Source organism: Ovis aries, chromosome 10 (genome assembly GCF_016772045.2).
Source record: "Ovis aries strain OAR_USU_Benz2616 breed Rambouillet chromosome 10, ARS-UI_Ramb_v3.0, whole genome shotgun sequence".
NCBI lineage: Eukaryota > Metazoa > Chordata > Mammalia > Artiodactyla > Bovidae > Ovis > Ovis aries.
Genome location: NC_056063.1, coordinates 85815998 through 85833787, shown reverse-complemented (window position 1 = coordinate 85833787; position 17790 = coordinate 85815998). Strand labels below are relative to the sequence as shown.

At 65.8% G+C, this 17790-nt stretch overlaps 1 protein-coding gene across 22 annotated transcripts in view; it reads right to left on the bottom strand.

The window, feature by feature from the left end:
* Window positions 1–1878: 1878 nt before the first annotated feature.
* MCF2L (MCF.2 cell line derived transforming sequence like) overlaps window positions 1879–17790 on the bottom strand; it is a 91351-nt gene continuing 75439 nt past the window's right edge. For 8 of the 22 annotated variants that reach the window (XM_042255086.2, XM_042255084.2, XM_060394234.1 and 5 more), the window contains 19 exons: window positions 17670–17743; window positions 16420–16486; window positions 15831–15946; window positions 14686–14755; window positions 13572–13664; window positions 13279–13371; window positions 12737–12862; window positions 11743–11964; window positions 11571–11663; window positions 10631–10709; window positions 10428–10494; window positions 9589–9707; window positions 9393–9515; window positions 8812–8904; window positions 7790–7864; window positions 5370–5491; window positions 4202–4314; window positions 4033–4136; window positions 1879–3442 (listed from right to left, as the gene is read on the bottom strand). In XM_042255086.2, the coding sequence (XP_042111020.1) occupies window positions 3357–3442; window positions 4033–4136; window positions 4202–4314; window positions 5370–5491; window positions 7790–7864; window positions 8812–8904; window positions 9393–9515; window positions 9589–9707; window positions 10428–10494; window positions 10631–10709; window positions 11571–11663; window positions 11743–11964; window positions 12737–12862; window positions 13279–13371; window positions 13572–13664; window positions 14686–14755; window positions 15831–15946; window positions 16420–16486; window positions 17670–17743 (1935 nt within the window). In that variant the 3' untranslated portion in view covers window positions 1879–3356. Of the gene's footprint in view, window positions 3472–4032; window positions 4137–4201; window positions 4315–4480; window positions 5492–7789; window positions 7865–8811; window positions 8905–9392; window positions 9516–9588; window positions 9708–10427; window positions 10495–10630; window positions 10710–11570; window positions 11664–11742; window positions 11965–12736; window positions 12863–13278; window positions 13372–13571; window positions 13665–14685; window positions 14756–15830; window positions 15947–16419; window positions 16487–17669; window positions 17744–17790 lie in introns of those variants that run through there. The other 14 variants (XM_027973813.3, XM_027973812.3, XM_027973805.2 and 11 more) reach the window with 8 other exon arrangements.

Below are 17790 nucleotides of genomic sequence, written 5' to 3'. Positions count from 1 at the left end.
CGGGCCGCCCCACGGGCTCCGTACCCAAGACTCCGCGGTGCGTGTCTGGCGTGTGCCGCTCTGGGGAGGCTGCTGGGGAGGAGTGGTGCCCGCTGCCCTGTGATGGCCCCGGCAGGGCGGCGGGCCCGCGGTGTGACTGTGAGCGCGCTGCAGAGTGGTCCTCCTGGCTCGGGGGGCACGGGGGAGGGGCGTGCCCCCAAGCAGCCCCTGTGGCGTCTCAGCCCCACGCGGGTCCCTTGGGCCCTCCTGCCCCTGGGCCGCAGAGGGGGGTGACCAGCTGCCCCGGCTGCCGGGCACGGACAGGTTTCTCAGGACCCTGGACTTTCAGGGTGAAGTCGGGGTGCCCAGGGCCACTGGGCTGGTGGTCTCCCTGCGGGGGCCCCTCAGGTGTCCGGTCTCCTCAGGAGGCTCCCCTTTCCTGTTAACAGTGGGCTGGGGACACCTGCCCTGTGCCTTCCTCTGTGCGGGGGTGACGGGGCCCAGCCGTCCCTGCAGGTCCCGGGTGCTCCCTCTCCGAGAAGAAGACAGCCCTCTGCTGATGGCCTCTGGACTCTCTGCTCGTCACTATCAGTAACTACCAGTTCCTCAGGACCCAGGTGTAGTGGAATTTGTGAAGGATGTTGGGGGGACTCCGAGCCCCTCGGGGACACGAGGCAGGTGTAGCCGCTCTGGGCTCAGCTCCCTGGGGGCCCTGGCTCCGTCTTCTCCAGCTCTGGAGGGGCTCACCCCTCTGAGCCTCACTCTCCTCACGGGGCAGGGGGGCTGGCGAGGCCTGCCGAGAGCTGGGGGCGCCCTGTGTCCTGTGAAGGCTCTAGAAGGGCCCCCGCCCCCGCGCCATGAGCGGCCAGCATCCCAGCCTCCTCCCACCCCAGCCACCACCTTCTCAGGCCAAGCGCCTCGCAGCCACTGGATTCCTCGTGTGCCCTCCTAGCTGCCCATGCAGCCCGCGCCTGGCGGCTCCCAGCCACAAGGGACTAGCCTGTCCCAGGTCTGGGTGCCGGTGTTGGAGGGCTGCGCTCCCTCCGAGGCTCTGGGGAGGGTCCTTTCACCTCTTCCAGCTCCCGAGGCGCCAGTGGCCTTTGGGCCTGGCCACACTGAGCGGACAGTTTCTGCCTCTGCTGCCCTCTGTGTGTGTGTGTGAATCTCCTGCTTTTTCAAGAACACCAGTCATTGGACAGGAGACACTGCAACCCCGTCTCAACCTGCTGCTCCTGCAGTGACCCCGTCTCAACCTGCTGCGCCTGCAGTGACCCCGTCTCTAAGCAGGTTGCCTTCTGGTGTTCTGGATAGAGGGGTTTCTTAGGGGCTGCTCTCTGCCCAGAGCCCCTGATTTCCCTTGAGCAGAGCTGAGCTGAGCCTGTGTTTGCAGCCGCACATGCGGCATCCTGCGCGCAGGACCAGCAGGGACAGGCTCCTTCTGTGGCTTCTCCAGGCATCACCACTGAGCTGGTTTCCACAGACAGACGCCCTGCGGGCACAGGTGTCAGCAGGCATCAGGTGACTGCGAGAGGCAGAGGCGCTCAGGTCCGGGGGATGGGCCCCACGTGGGTGGAGGGGACACGGAAGCCCAAGGGGACTTGGCTTTGAGGAGCCTCTGCTCCCCCTGGCGTTGCGCCCTTTCTCCCGGTGGCCTGGTCTTCTCAGTGACCAGTGGCCGAGCAGGGGCAGCCCTCACCTTGTCCCACTCCTGCAGGAAGGCGAGGGGGCACAGGCGCTGGGGCCCAGGGGGGAGAAAGGCAGTCGTTGTGAAGAGCCTGGGGGCCTGCTCACTTGCATTGGAGTCTGGGGACACTTCAGTGAGGGCGGCCCCCCCAGTGAGGGCGGCCCCAGAATCACCGCCCAGTTTCAGGCCCTGAGCCTCTGCAGACAAAGGCAGACTGCAAGAGTTGCTGATATTTATTCAAACTCCAACCATACAATAAAGAATTCTGACTTTTAAATTTCATTTACATCAGAAGCTTAGGGGAAAAAAAAAAAAAAACAGTGGCTGAAACACGAAGTTTAAAGTGCCTTTATGAGGAAGAGATCACAGAAACGGGGCCAATCCCAGGCTGAGACGGCTGGAACGGTGTCTGAACAGTCAATATATTAAGTAAATGATGTGACTCATCGTTTTCCAAATAACTTACACACTTCAGCGAAGAGCCTCAGAGCTTGCCCGCCCCCTACCACGCGGTTCAGAGAGGCCTGACCCGCTCGCCGACCGGGGCCCGCGGCGGGGCTGCAGCGGCCTGGTGCTCGGGGCCGTACAGTGACCCACTGCCAGCAGCTTGGAGGCTATAGACACACCGCCTGCGCTGGGCGCGTGTGCACACACATCGACACACATACACACACGTACAGAAACGTCTGCCCCAACCAGACACAGGGAAGCACTTCCAGACAACAGGATTTGTTTCTGAAACACACAAGAAAACAGTAAAGCAGCAGAGTTTTCTCCCCAGTTTCGCCTTGAGTAGAATAAAATAAGCTCTGCTCCGGTGCTCACAGCACTTCCACGTGGGACCCGGGGCCGGGGCGGCCGAGCGCAGGGCTTCCCCGGCCCGGCGCCGGTTCCGGTGACAGCTGCGGAAACTGCATCTTCACGTGTGAAAACAGTAGAAATACCCTAAATCAGTGGAGAGCGTTAAAAAAGTCAGCAGTCCCCTCCTTTTTCTGTAGAAAAGGTTAACCTCTTAAATTATAGTTTACATGTTCTTTTGAAAATTAACCTACACAGATGAAGGAATTTCCTTGGATTTTCACTGCCGGTCTGTAGCGACGCTGCCTGATTCTCCCGGGGGACCCCTCCCCTGCACCTGGGGCCGGGTGGGCTCAGAGAGTGCTGCCGAGTTCCCGAAGAGCGTGCCCCCCCGAGCCACCCCGTGCCACATAAACCCCGGTAACAAAAAATAGTTTTCTATCAAATACAGTATCAAATTGTCGTTTCATGTAAACACAGTGACTCCTGGTAAAGATCAGAGGCCAAAGTACCACAAAAAAATGGCCGTAGGATTAATCCCTGCTTAAAAAAAATGTGTAAAAGACCAGCTATCCCCACCCCCGTCCCCAGCCGGCAGCCGGTGCCTTGGCCGCTTCTGGTGGACGCCGCTGCACAGGACGCACGGTCCTGCCGTCAGAAACAGGGACGTCAGAAGCCGAGGCGGCGGCCGCGGTCGTGGCTGGGGCCCTTCCCCCGAGATCTGTCGTCGGCTCGGTCAGTCCGCCCCTTCCTAGGGGGTCCAGTGCCGCGCTCCACCCTGCGCCTGCGCCCCGTCCTCGGGGGCCACGGCGGGCTGGGTTCCAGGCGCAGCTCCGTGGGCAGGCGGCCCCAGCAGAGGCCAGCTCCCCGTGCTGCGGGCAGGGTGGCCGTGGCGCTACCCCTGCAGGTCGGCGAGGGCGGCCGTGCAGCTCTCGCTGCAGCTGGACGAGGGGCTCAGCACCGCGGACCCCGCGCTGGACTCTGCGGGCAAGCAGGCGAGGGCTGCAGTGCTGCAGGGCACAGACCTGCTGGCCTCCGCGCTGCTGCCGCCACCACGGGCCTCACCTGGGCTCACGGGGCTGGGGGCACTCACACAACTGGGGGGCGCTCACGGGGGTGGGGGGCACTCACACAACTGGGGGGCAATCATGGAGGTCGGGGGCACTCACACAACTAGGGGGCGCTCACGGGGGTGGGGGGCACTCACGGGGGTCAGGGGGCACTCATGGGGCTGGGGGGTGCTCACGGGGGTGGGGGAGCACTCACGGGGCTGGGGGTGCTCACGGGGTGGGGAGCACTCACGGGGCTGGGGGTGCTCACGGGGTGGGGAGCACTCACGGGGGTTGGGGGTGCTCATGGGTGTGGGGGAGCACTCACGGGGCTGGGGGTGCTCACGGGGCTGGGGGTGCTCACGGGGGTGGGGGAGCACTCACGGGGGTGGGGGTGCTCATGGGGGTTGGGGAGCACTCACGGGGCTGGGGGTGCTCATAGGGGTGGGAGCACTCACGGGGGTGGGGGGCACTCACGGGGCTGGGGGTGCTCACGGGGGTGGGGTGGGGTGCAGGGCTCACCTGGGCTGCTCAGGCACCCCACGGGGCCACACTGGCAGAGGAGTGCAGACAGGCTGCAGGCGGGCACCCAGCCCTCGGCACCGGAGCTCAGGTTCCGCACGAACCTGCAAGGGGCTGGGTGAGGGCGCGGCCAGGCGTGGGCGAGGGGCGCATGGGGCAGGGGTCTTACCAGAGGCCCTCGTCTCCCTCCTGCACCAGCTCCACCTCATCCCCGCTTCTCAGGGCCAGAGCGTCGGGGGCCCCCTTCTCATCCAGCCTGGCGATGGTGTACCTCCCGGGGACCTGGGGAGGCACAGCAGGGCACCCCATGCACCACAGCCCTCAGCTCGGGGGGGCCTTGCGCGGACCCCTGAGAGCCCACCCGGCCCACCCTGGCCCTCTGGGCCCGTGCGCCCGCCACACCAGCGCGCGGTCACCGTGGCCCTGCTGCCCCCTGCCTGGGCCACACCTGCGGGCACGGAACAAGCTCAGCCGGGGGCTCGTCTTTCACCCGTGAGAGGGGGCTCCTGACCCCCGTCTGCGTTCAGAGCCCGGCGACCAGCACCTCACACACCAGGTGCTCAGCACCTCTGTGGATGGAGCTGCCGAGCAGTGTGGTCTCGAGGCGGGGAGGCCGTCCTGCAGGAGAGCAGGGGCTCCAGCCTCGTGTGACGAGCTGTGCAGGGGTCACACCGCCTGGCGTGGGGGCAGGCAAAGCTGGGCCAGGGGCCCTCGTTCTCATGGGGGCCAACACCGTCCTCCCTGGACAAGCCGCCCAGCCCCGTCCTGGCCCACGGCAGCACCTCCCGCCCTCTGGCCACCCCGAGAGCAGGAGGCACCCCCCCCAGGCTTGCCCGCCTACTGAGTTTCCACCGCTGACCCCCAGGGTCCTGGCCGGCTCCGCTCACCCTTAGGCCTCCTCGGGAAGGGCCGCCCGGCCACCTGAGACACACTCTGCTTTCCCCACCCACGTGCGTCTGCCCCCTCCTTCTCTGGGGTGGTCTGCGTGCTGCAAACAGCTGGTATGAACTAGGGCAGCAGCCAGCGGCAGCCAATAACTGCTGTGCGTCCCGACTGATGGCTTATGCTTCCCTGGGGGCTCATGCTAAAGCAGAACTTTGGAAGGCAAGCTCGCACCTTGGACAGTGCGATTCTCTTACATGCTGGGGTGGAGACGCACGCGAAGTGATAGCAAAGCTCCCTTGCAGGGCAGAGTGGGCAGGCGTGCGCCCTGGGCCAGGCTGATGTGAACTAACAGAGGGCAGGCACGGCACCTGGAAGACCCTCCCACAGCCCCAGGGCCCCGAACCCCTGAGGGTGCAGCGGGGAGTGGTTGGCCAGGTGAGAACCCAGGTTACCAGCTTCCCGGGGCCCACTCTGCCCTCCTCCTCCGCGTCCGAGGAGTTGACGGGCTCCTCGGTGCTGGACCAGCCGTCGTTATCCTCAGGCGTCTCTGATGGGTGGGACGTTTTGCTCCAGCCTAGAGAGGGACAGGCTCCGGTGAGAATCCCCTCAGGGTCTGCTGCCAAGGGAAGGCCCTTTCCGTGACCACCGGCAAGCACAGCACCCCTCACCCCGCGGCAGGTGGTGGCCGGGAGGAGGCCTGGGCACCCCGGCTGGGGAGGACAAGAGGAGCAGCTGGGAGGCCACCGGAAGACGCTTCTTCGGGGCTTTATAAACCACGCGGCCGCCCCTCGGCGAGCGTTCCCACTGCCGTGTGCCCAGGGCCGCCACCGCATGCACGGCCCGCGGGCCTGGTGGCTGGGGGCCGCGTGGGGAGCAGGACCTGCGAGTTTACAGCCACAGACTCCCTCCCCGCCCGCTGGGGCACGCCCGCAGTCGCCCAGCACAAGCAGCGCAGAGGGACACTGGGCTTGGTCCCAGGGGCCCTGGCGCTGGGCAGCTGGCCGCGAATGTCTGCTCTCCCCGCCCAGCGCCGACCGGGGGGCTCCCGGCCAAACGGAAGCAGAAGTGTGACGCTGCTGCTGCGCAGACGGGACGCGGGCGCCCGCAAACCCGGCTGGGGCCCGCAAACCCGGCTGGGGCCACCAAACCCAGCTGGGGCCACCGGGGTGGGCACTGCCCTTCCAACACGCCCGGCTGCCCGAGGCCTCTGAGGGACCCTCTGTACCAGGCAAGGTGGTCCCTGTGTCCACACTGGCGGGAGTAAGGGGGAAATGCTGGGCCCATAGCTGTGTAGGAGCTGGGGGCTTGGAGGACATCGGACCTAGGTGACCATGACTGTGGTCACCTGTCGTCCCTGTAAAACAGCCGCTGGCACTGGCGCTGGAGAGAGGGGCTGATGAAGCTCCAGGAAGCAGACGCTTGGTGTGGGCAAGAGTGGAAGCCAAGAAAACCTCACTGTGCCCTGATGTGGACTGAAGTGACTCACCACAGGGGAGGAGGGGGAGGGGGAGGGGGAGAGAAGGGGAGGGGGGAGGGGAGGAGGGAGAGGAGGGAGGAGGGGGAGGAGGGGGAGGGGAGAGAGAAGGGGAGGGGGAGGGGGATGGAGAGCAGGGGGGAGGCGAAGGAGGGGGGAGGGGGAGGAAAGGGGGGAGAGGGAGGGGAGGAGGGGGGAGGGGGACGGGGAGGAAAGAACGGGGAGGGGAGGAGGAAATGGAGAGGGGGAGGGGCAGGAGGAGAGGAGGGGGTGGAGGAGAAGATGGGAGAGGGGAGGGGGAGGGAAGGAGGGGGGTGGAGAAGAAGGGGGAGGGGGAGGAGACAGAGAGAAGGGGAGGGGGACAGGGCAGGAGGGGAGGGGAGGGGGCTGGCAGCGCTGGGCTTGCTCCAGGCTCTAACACCTTTCTGTGGACGTGAGGTCGTCACTGTCTCACAGGTGAGCTGGGACGCTCAGAGCTGACACGGGGCAGAGGCCTGCACAGTCTCAGCATCTGAGCTGCATGGGGCAGGGCCCCGGACCAGGAGACTCACAGAGCAGGGAAGCGCCTTGGACACCCCTGGTCTTAAGCAGGAACCCAAAGGGCCTGCAGCAGCCTCTCCCAGGAGCCCTGTGGGAGGCAGCTCCTTTCCCGAGAGCCCCCGCAGCAGGGCTGAGTGTGCAGGGCTGGCCTCGGGCTGTCCTGCCTGGGTGGTGGGAGGGTGCGGCCCAGGTCCCTGAGGCACAGATTGTCCTTGGAGGCTGGGGAGGGCCCCGTGACCCTGAGTGGTCTGAGCATGGGGTAGGGTCTAGCCACACCCCTGAGGGACCATCATGCTGTCTGGGAAACGCAGGGCAAATCACACAGTGGAACCCTCTCTGGGAACCTCAGACTCTCAATCTGGGCCGGGGGTCTTGGGGTCTCCTGGGCCGTGGGGGCGATGGAGGCCACGGCCTGAGTTTCAGTGCGGAGCCGACCCGCTGTGTCTGCACAGCGGGAGCCCCCAGGAGACTAGTGGCGAGAGGGCTCCGCCGGCCGCTGTCCCCGGAAGCCAACAGCGAGGCAGGTCAGGCCTGGGGCGCAGAGCCCCGCTGCCCCACAGCCTCTGCGGAGACAGTCCTGCCATCTCAGACGCCAGCCAGCATCCCCAGCCGCTGCCTGGCGCTTGGCGGGCAGCTCTGTGGCGCTGGGCACGCCCAGCCTGAGGCCCGGCCCCCAGAAGCCAGACGTCACCAGTATGTCACGGGGGTGTCAGATTTTGAACAAAACACTGACTCTGTCCCTGGCTGGGAGGGGCCTACTTGGCCGGGCGGCTCAGATGACAGGTGAGGGTGAGACAGGGTCCCTAATCGGATGGGGAGGCGGGCATCAGGCCTTGTCCAGAAGGTGGGCCACTCTACCTCGTGACCCGAAAGGCGTGGGGTCGCTCCTTACTTGGTGTCGCTTAGCTTTTTTGTCGGGACTGGTGGGAGAAGCTGCAGAGAGGCGAGAGGCAGAGAGAACAGGAGAGCGTGAGGCATGGCGGCTGAGCGCGAGGGCGGTGACACAGAGCGCGAGCTGCAATGAGGCCCGCGGCCAGAGCTGCCTTCCGGGGACCCTGAGGTGAGCTTGTGGGTGGAGGGACCCAGGGGTGCACCTTCCGGGGACTCCGAGCCGAGGGCGCGGGTGGAGGGGCCCAGGGGTGGAAGGGGAGCCCCGCGGGAGGGTGGGAAGGGCTGAAGACGACACGGCGGCGGCGGCGGCGGCGTGCTGTGTCCTGGGCCCCGTGTGCAGCAAGCACAGTGCATGTGAGAACCAGGATGTATCCATCTTTTCGTTTGAGACCAATTTAAAATGATTTTGTCAATTGGAAAGAAAAAAAAAGCTCCAAGTTTCGGGGCCCATGAAAAGACCTCCAGACTTTTAGTGTCTGGCGGGGAGCGTCTGGCGGGGAGCCCTCTAACGGCCCTCCTGCAGCTTCTGCGCCTGTTTCTCCTGTGTATGCACTGCCCGGGCGCCCCACGGGCTTTGAGACCTCCCTCCAGACGCTCTGAACCTGCCTGCGCATTCCAATCACCCAGAGGGAAGTGAAAGCCTCGTGGTCTGGCAGGCGGGGGCCTGACAGGGAAAGGCGGGAGAGGATGGGCTCGCGGGAGGAGCTGGGCTAGAAGGCAAAGAACACTCGGGCCCCCAAGACGGGCCTCCATCAGAAGCGCGGGCTTCTTCCTTCCCAAAGAAAAGGCCCCGAAAAGAGCTCTGGCCGCACGGATGACAGACACACCAGCATCAGGGACAGAGAGCGACGGGGGGAGGATGCTCCCTGGTGATGAAGGAGGCAGACGCCCTCCCAAGACGCCCACACTGATGAGCATGGCACTGCGGGTGATGACGGGCAACCAGGGCGCGAGCCGCCCCGAGGCCGTGGGCTGGCGCGCGCCTTTACCTTTCTGGGCTTTGAGGGCAGCAAAGCTCTGCAGGGTGAAGCGCTTTTTAGAAAGGGCAGAGCTTTCTGAGGTGGAGCTAGTGACCACATCATCTGTGGGGAGAGAGGGTGGTGCAGGAGGCGCTGGGCGGCCACACCCGGGACCCCCCAGGCCCCACGCTTGCCACGGACCTGCCCGGGGCCACAGTGGGTGCCTACCCTGTGCCTGCTGCAGGCACCCACACCCTCCCCAGCGCTCCGGCTCAGCCCAGCACCCACCTTTGCCCTTCTTGGGGGGCCCGGCACTCCAGGTTCAGCCCAGCACCCCCCTTCACCCTTATCGGGGGACCCAGTGCTCCGGGCTCAGCCCAGCAACCACCTTTGTCCTTCTCGGGGGGCCTGGCGCTCCGGGCTCAGCCCAGCACCCACCTTGGCCCTTCTCGGGGGGCCTCGGCAGTGGCGTTGGGCCCCCATATCCCTCCAGGCTCAGCCCAGCACCACCTTCGCCCTTTTTGGGGGACCTGGAACTCGGGGCTCAGCCCAGCACCCACATTTGCCCTTCTTGGGGGCGCCCGACACTCTGGACTCAGCCCAGCACCCACCTTGGCCCTTCTCGGGGGCCCTCGGCAGCGGCATCAGGCCCCCGTATCCCTCCAGGCTCAGCCCAGCACCCACCTTCAGCCTTCTCAGGGAACCCGGAACTCGGGGCTCAGCCCAGCACCCACCTTGGCCCTTCTTGGGGGCCATCGGCAGTGGCGTCGGGCCCCCGTATCCCTCCGGGCTCAGCCCAGCACCCACCTTGGCCCTTCTCGGGGGCCCTTGGCAGTGGGGGCGGGCCCCCGTATCCCTCCAGGCTCAGCGGGTCCGTTTTTCTGTCTTCTAACTTTTTCACGTTTCTTGTGCTCGCTTTTGAGGGACTAATGACGTCAGACGCGTGGAAAGAGGAAGAGAACGCTGCTGTTAGCATTCACAGGGCCCAGAGGGTGGGGAGGGCACGACCCTGAGCTCCTCCCCAGCGCTCGGCCACGCACTTCCCGACTTTGGGTGCAGCCGGGGGGACGCCCACCTCCACAGCTGCTAAGTAAGAGGGCTCTGTTGGTTTTTTTCTCCCCCAGGGTACGCTTTCTCCTTTAAAGCTATCGTTCTGTGGTTTATTCGTTTAGACTACGTGCTATTCTGTAGACGATTAGATGTGGCTTACATAAAAAATAGTAAAACAACAGTGGATGGATAAAGCGACGGAGGATAAATGAGGGCAGAAGACGTGTAACAAGGCCAGTGCGAAATGAGCCCCCTCGTCCCCGTTTGCCCGTGAGCCGTGGGCCCCACAGCTGAGTCGGCGTGCTCCTAGGACCCGGCCACCCGGGGCGCTGCTATCTCTGACACACGCGTGCAGGGCTGCTCTTGGGACAGCCACCCACCCTGCACTGATCATGATGGGATTTCCGCCCCCTCCCCAGGAGAAAACAGGGACATAGGGATGGGCCTCTGCCTGACGCTGACCTGCTGGGACTGACCAGCAGCGTGTGAGCCCGGGACACACCCCCTGGCCCTGGGCAGTGGGCTTGGGGACCAGGAGACACGGTGGCGTGGGTTGGCTGGCTCCCACTGGGAGCCCTGCATGCGGCAGGCCTTACCTGGTGCCGCCCGGTGTGGGCAGGGGCAGGCTCTGGGACTGCTCGAGGGCACGGTGCTGGCTGGCCTCTGTGGGGAGAGGGGCCCGGCGCGGTCAGGACCCGGGGCCGCGCGCCCTCCCCTCCAGGAGCCTGGAGGGCCAAGGGTTGGGGCTGCTTCGAGGGACCAAATGTGCCCCGGGGCAGCCCAGGGAACAGGCCCTCACCTCTGCACGCCTGCAGCTGGCTGGTCAGCACCTTCCGGATCTCGCTCACCCAGGCGGCCTTGATCTCAGGAGTGGGTGCCTGCGCCCCAGAGCAGACCAGGGGTGGGTGCGTGCCCCCCACGACGCGCCCCATGTGTCCCTCTGCCGGTGCCCGGGACCCGTGGGGACCAGGCTGGCAGCGCTGCACTGGGGTGCAGGAAGGAGCCCCCGGGCGAGGGCACGCTGACCGCCGGGCCCGCACCCTGCGGCTCTGGCTTTGACTCAGCAGGAACCCTCAGGAGTGGGCGGCCTGACCACTGGGCCTGAGGGCCATGCGGGTGGGCGCTGGACTATGAGGAACCCAGGCTCGTGGAGAGCCGGGCGCTGGCTGAGGCCGCCCCCCCACAGCTCTGCGGGCCCTCGGCTGGCCAAGCCAGCTGGTGTGTTGTGAGCTGTGACCAGGTCGCGGGGCCTCCTCACTGCCCTGGAGCCACATCCCCCAGGGTCGCCAGACCACCAAGGGCGTCATTACTGTGGCGGGCAATGTGGCGAGGCGCCTCCCGAGCTGAGCCGCTCTCTCGGGGTCTCTGCCAGATGCGTGGACACCCCGACAGCTCCACCACCTCCCACCCCCACGGCAAGGTGAAGACATGCTTCCCGCACGAGAGTCGGGCACACGCATGGGCCAGTGTGCACGTGCGACACGGGCCGCCCACACCGCCCCGCCGTCCTGGCACGCAGGAGCCTGCTGCCCTGCCTCCAGAGCCCCTCTGCCCTGCAGGGTCCCTGCTCCCTGTCAGGGCTCAGCTCCGTCACCGACAGCCCAGGGCAGCCCCACATGAATGGGGCAGGGGGTTGGGCCGATCTCTGGGAGATAAAACCTCAGAGGGTCCTAGACAGCGGCCCTCGGCCAAAACCGCTCACGGGCACCCGCACAGCCCGCGCAGACCCCGGAACCCACCTGGATAATGTACACCTCCTCCCGGGCGTTGTACCAGATCTCGAACTTCTTGGCGTCTCCTTTCACGTTCTCCGTGATGCCGACGGCAGTCATCTGTGAGGGCAGAGCAGGCGGGTGGGCCTCTGGCGGGGGGCCCTCCCCGGAAGGCGGGTGCCCGGCTCGGGGCGCTCACGTTCAGGGACTGCTTGTAGCTGTAGGAGGGCGCCTTCTCGTAGCCCTCGCCGTTCTCTTCCCGCCGCTTGCAGAAGAGCACGGCCTTCTCGTGCAGAAACAGGTGGCGCTGCATGGGCTTGAAGCGGGCCAGGTCCTTCACCCTGGTGTGGCCCCTCTTGTGGTCGGTCCACACGCTGAAGGAGCCCTGCATGAGGAGCCTGCCCAGGTCGCCCAGGTTCCCCTGGGGGGCAGGAGGTGTGGTGAACACCAGTGAGGGCCTGGGGCCTCGAGCCTGCCCAGGTCGCCCCGGTTCCCCTGGGGGGTCAGAAGGAGGCACGGCGCACGCCAGCGCGGGCCTGGGGTGGGGCCCAACTGCCAACACTGGGGAGAGTCAAGGGTACCGGGGAGAGTCAAAGGTAGTGGGAAGGTCAGGGGTCGCAGGGGATCCGCGGGGACGAACAGGGGATGTTTGGGGCAGGGAACTGCTCCGTGGGACGCTATCATGGTGGACGCTGGTCACCCACTTGTCCAAACTCAGAGCGTGACCCCGACGTGCGCTGCGGACCCTGGGGGAAGGGTCAGACTGCGACGGGAGGGGGCGCTGAGGGGGCCGCCGTGCACCCGGGGGGACGGGGAGGCCTGTGTGCTCCCTCCCGTTTCGCCGTGAACCCAGAACTGCTCCAAAAAGGAAGTCGATTAAAGAGAAAAGCAAAGAGAGCAGTGCTGAAGGAATTTACAAGGCGGAGAGGAACCAGGGAGCGGCCTGAGCGCACAGCGGGCGGCATCCGCTGTCAGGCGCTGCCACGGCGAGAAGGGGAGGGCCTGCTGGTGGGCCGCCTGCAGGGACGCGCCCTGGGGAGGGGGAACGTCCTGGGCTTCCACCTGCTGGTGAGCCGCCTGCAGGGCGGACGCGCACGGTATTCTGGGTGACCTGCGTGCAGGCCGCTCCCCCGCCTCGCCGTGATGGGCCCCTCAGGCCCCGCCCCAGGCTGGCAGGGTGGGCGGAGCCTCACCTCGTAGCCGGTGATGGCGATCAGGTGCATGGAGTCGTTCACTGCCTTGAGGATGCCCAGGATGGAGCTCAGGGCCTCCTGCAGGTCCTCGGCGCCCTCGCAGCTCTTGCTGTATTTCAGCATCTCCTGGGGGGTGCGGGGGGGGGGGTCACTGCCCGTCTGGACACTGAGCCCCGCCCCTCCGGGGAGAGCGGCTGGGACGCCCTGGGACACGGGTGTGGCTCCTGCGCGGCTGTCGCGGGTGGGGCAAGACCGATGTGCCCTGGGGCACGCACCCCCCGCCTAGGTGCAGGGTTGGGGGGATGCTCTGCCTGCCTGTGTCCTCAGCCCCGACTACGGCAGCGCACGGGAGGCTCTCACAAAGGCGTGTGGGGAGCCAGGGCCCCGCAGACATGGGAGGAAAGTGTCCAGAGACCACGGAGCTCACGGATGGGCTGGGGCGACTGCCACTGTGTGGTATGCGGCTGGGAGGGTGGCCAGATCAGAGCCCGGCTCCAGGGAGGGGGCATCGGGCCAGGAGGGTGGGATGCCCAGCCTCTCACTTTGAGCAGCAGCTGGTACTTGGTGATCCTCTGGACCGGCTTCAGCAGGTAAGAGTCGAGGCTCAGCTTGTGGTCCAGCTTCTTCTGGCACTCCTGCCCCAGGAACACCCTTAGACGGCTGCCGCCCTCCCCGAGCCTCAGCCCATGGAGGACCGTCCCCAGCACACCCTTAGGCGGCTGCCGCCCTCCCCCGAGCCTCAGCCCATGGAGGACTGTCCCCAGCACACCCTTAGGCGGCTGCCGCCCTCCCCGAGCCCCGGCCTTTGGGCACCGCCCGCGCGGCCGGGACGCACCTGGAAGAAGGGGCAGTCGGAGCACTGCCTCCACAGGCTCTCGGAGCGCGGCTTGTTCTGACAGTACTTCTCGTAGATCTGGAACTCCTCCATCTGCCAGGGAGCGGGCCGCGTCACGGGGGTCACGGGGTGGCGGAGCCCACCGCCGAGTCACAGCCCTCCGGGTGGGGACGCCCGGCTCCCTGGGCCGGCCCAACTCCGGGGCCCCCTCTGTCTCAGACGCCACGGCTGTGGCGGGTCAGCCAGGTGACCGCCGCCCAGAAGCTCCGTCTCAGGGCTGCCCGAGTCCTGGCGCCTCTCTTAGAAACATTTGGTCCGTGTGGCCGTCTTTGGCCTCAGGGAACAGCCAAACAGACACAGGACCGGCACAGACTTTGTGAAGGACTCGGCTGCCCGTGCGCGGGTCGGGACGGCCGGCGGGCTGATGAACGGTAACTGCCGCCCCCACTGAGGCCCGCGTTCCACAGGTTGGGGGCGCGGCCCGAGCACCTGCACTGCCCCTCGGTCCCCAGGAAGGGCCGATGCTGGTAACACCCCCCACCCCGGTTCTCAGCACCAGGAGGTGCGCCAGACCGCGTGCAGCGCAAACGGGGCCCCTCTGCCTCCTCTGCCCCTGGCGCTGGCTCCTGCTTGACGTCTGCATGCTGCTGGGTCAGGGCCACCAGGGACGGCACCCTGCACCCCATCCTCCTGCTCCCAGAGCCTGTGCACGGCCCCCAGCCCACTGATGGTCCTGCGTCCGTGACTGATACCTCAGAGCACGCGTGACCGCCCAGGGTCAGCCGGTGTGCGAGGACCAGCAGGGAACTAACGCGGGCGAGGACAGTCGGCACGCCACTCTCGAGCTCAGGACTCAGACGCCCTGCGATGCTGCCGGCTCTCAAAGCTAAGATCCTAGTTTTTCTCTCTTTTTTTGAGCTAGTTACTGGGCTTTAGGGAAACTGCTCTTCTGGCCCTAACGAAGAGCATCGCAGGAGCTCAGCCAAACTGGAAACATCCGTCCTCGTAATCGCGGTTGGCCAGATGGGGACCGTGGCACTTAAAGCCACTGTAGCTTTAAGGAGCAGCTTCGAGGCGTCAGGCCTGCGGAAGGACACGTCTGAGAAGCACGCACCCGCTCCAGAAAGCACCTGCCAACCAGCTCCGGGCAGTCCGTGTAGGTCTCCAGCTCCCTCAGGAATATCCTAGGTGAGGAAGTGTGGGCCAGGTCACGGAACACCGCCAGAACACGACGGCAGCGTCACCAAGTATTAGCGTTCATCTCCAGACACCTGTCCCGACTCTGGACGGTGCCCGAGACCGTGAGCGGGGACGCGCCGCCTGACTTCGGGGCCTGCAGCCCACCCCTGTCCCTCCCAGGGTCCCGACTGTGCCAAACGCTCAGGGACATGCAGCCGCGGCCCTACAGGGATGCCTTGTTTCCGGAGAACACGGACACGGACTGAGGGGCCGCAGCAGCAGACAGGGCCTCTTGAGGCCCAGCAGCCCGAGTGCTCAGTGGGTTTTCTGCTCTGGTCCTGAGGGCAAGACCCTCCACCCTGCAGTGCTGACCCTGAGCCTGAGGCTGAGTTTTCGCCTGGGTTTCCGACTCCCATCCATCTATTGGATAAATCCTGGCACGGAGGGCGGCTGAGAGCCAGGGCCGAGGCTGCGGAAGGACCAGAGGGCCCAGGCCCCCTGCTCACCCTAACCTCTCAGGGAAGAGCACCTGAGACCCACCGCTTCCTTCACAAGCTGCGGGTGACGGGGGCTACGGACAGGGGCAAAAGCACGTGGTCAGACAGAAGTCCCGGTGCCCCTGGCATCCAGGGAGATGGGGCTGGAGCCCAGGGCCACGGGCCTGTCTGGGCAGGCTGGAGGGACCCGTGCATGGCGGCTTTCCTCAGGACCACAGGCTTCTGCCTCCATCTGACTCCCTCTGCGTCCGCTGTTCATCTTCGCACGAGCCCGAGACCGCGGAGGGTCAGCAGCCCCAGAAGGACTGCCCACGTCTCCTCGAGGCCGCGCAGAGGCCTCCGGCACTCCCACGAGGCGGGGATGGGCAGGAAGGAGAGTGCGCTGTGGGTATCCCTTACGGAAACGGGCCTGGGCCTGTGGGTGCGCGGCCCCTCTGTAGCTCCCTGCTGCTCAGGGTCTGCCCTGGGCTCGTCCCACCCGAGCCTGCTGCCCGTCTGCTTATCCCCCTTGATGGGAGGAAAGGCTCTTCCCCAGCAAAGCTACGGCAGGCGGGGCCTCCAGCGACCCAAGGGAAGGCCTAACCTGTTATGAAAGTGGTAAATTTCTTCCATGTTTCCAAACAGGATGTCCTTCTTGTTCTGAAGGCCAGTCGAGATGAGATGAGTCATTAAAGGGTTGTCCATCTCTGCGGCATAGCCCTGCGGAGGAAAGAGTGGTCAGCGTGGGAGGCGGGCTCCACGATGCCACCAGGCGGGAAAGTGATGCTGCTCAGGTTAAGGAATCACGTCTACTTGAATTCATTCCGGACGGACAAGCACAGAAATGTGAGTGAATTACAAGCAGCATCAGTTACTTAATTGTGTGTGTGTGGGAGGGGCCTCCATCCATTTCTTCACCTTTCAACCTTTCTAAACACAGGCACATCTGCTACGAAGAGGACAAAGCTTACACGTGTGTCCTGACGGATGATCTCGGGGCCTGCACCCTCGCGACCACAGCCCAGACCCTGGGGCCGAGCGTCCCCGCACCCAGAAGCCCCTGCGCCGTCCCTAGGCAGTAGCCTCTCCCTCTCCATGCAAACACGTCCCCGTGCAGCTGTGCCTGCGCCCACGCGCCCTGGTCCCGGCCCCGCCGGCTCAGTAGGGCTGTAGTGGGATGAGACCACCCTCACCTCCAGGACGCACAGCAGCTCCTCCACGTAGACCCGCTCTGTGTCCAGAAGCTCCTTCATCACGTGCCTGCGGGTGGGTGCGCTCTCATGCATGAGCTGCTTCCCACTGTCTCCCAGCTACCACGGGCCGCCTCCAAAGGAGCCCCACTCCCAGGCCACAGTTCCAAGTTCCCCGCCCAGTCCCCTCCCAGGAGAAGACCCTGCTCCACGGCCCCTCCAGCCTCCCATAAGAAGTGGGCCTGCGTGACCTCTGGGGTCCTGCTATGTGCCGTGAGGTTAGGGATGCCCAGGAGGGCACGGGCTGGCAAACAGGCAGGCAAGATCTCGCTTTGTGGACCAGGATCACCTTTTAACTGTCTATGACCAAGATTCCCATTTTTAAGCAGAAAACAGAACCAGGGTTGGGACCATGAGCAAACAACGGCTAGCCTGTCGCCAGGCCCTGTGGGGTAGAGCCCATCCTCCACACAGGGCGGCGAGGGGCGTGGAGCAAAAGGCTCGGGCTCCCTGGCCACTGGGGGCAGAGGGTAGTGTGGACTGGCGAGGAGGCTGTCCCCACGGACGGAGGGCAGCGTGGCGCCTGGGCCGTTTCTCTGACAGGAGTGCCGAGGGCAGTCGTGGGGGCAGGGGTGGGTGGTCTGTGGGAGAGTGACCGCCAGGAGAGGAGGCACATGGGCAGGGCCTTCCTGTGAAGTCCAGAGTTTAGTGCCCAAGGGCATGTCTGTGCAGGGACAGGTGCCATCCTGGCAGGGGCGGCAGTGTGTGGGGCGAGGGGGGCTGTGGGCCGAGCAGACCCTCCACAGAGTGGGGGCGGGCAGGAAGAGACGGTGAGGGGAGCCAAGAAAGACGAGTGACTCTGAGCACCCAGTGGGTCCAGAATCAGGAAAGGCTGCGGGCAGGGCTGGCGGGGGCGGGTCCGAGGCTGGCCCCGCACATGTGGCCTCAGAGTCAGGGCCGTGCCCCCGAGTCGTGTCTCCTGGGCTCAGGGAGGGAGAATGCAGCTGCTTCAAGCCCCAGGGCCACCAGCTGGGCGAGGGCAAATGTGGCCTTCCTGAGGAACACGCAGAGAGACACCAGCACCCGCCAAGTGACCCTCGAGGTCAGCTGTGCTCTGCGCTGCTCCTCCTGGGGGCAGGGGTCCAGCCACCTCTGCTCCCCGGTGTGCAAACCCTCTCGGGGGGTGGGATGTCGGGGCTGAGATCCGGGTGGGCCGCGCTCCCCCTCGGAGTGGCCAGGAGGCAGCCACCCACCTCCGCAGGACGGCCAGGCTCTCTTCGTCCCCCGTGGAGCCGCCACGGCCCTGCCGGCCCTCGCTCACCTCACTCTGCGAAGAGAGAAGCCGGCCAAGCAGCGCACTTTCAGAGACAGAAG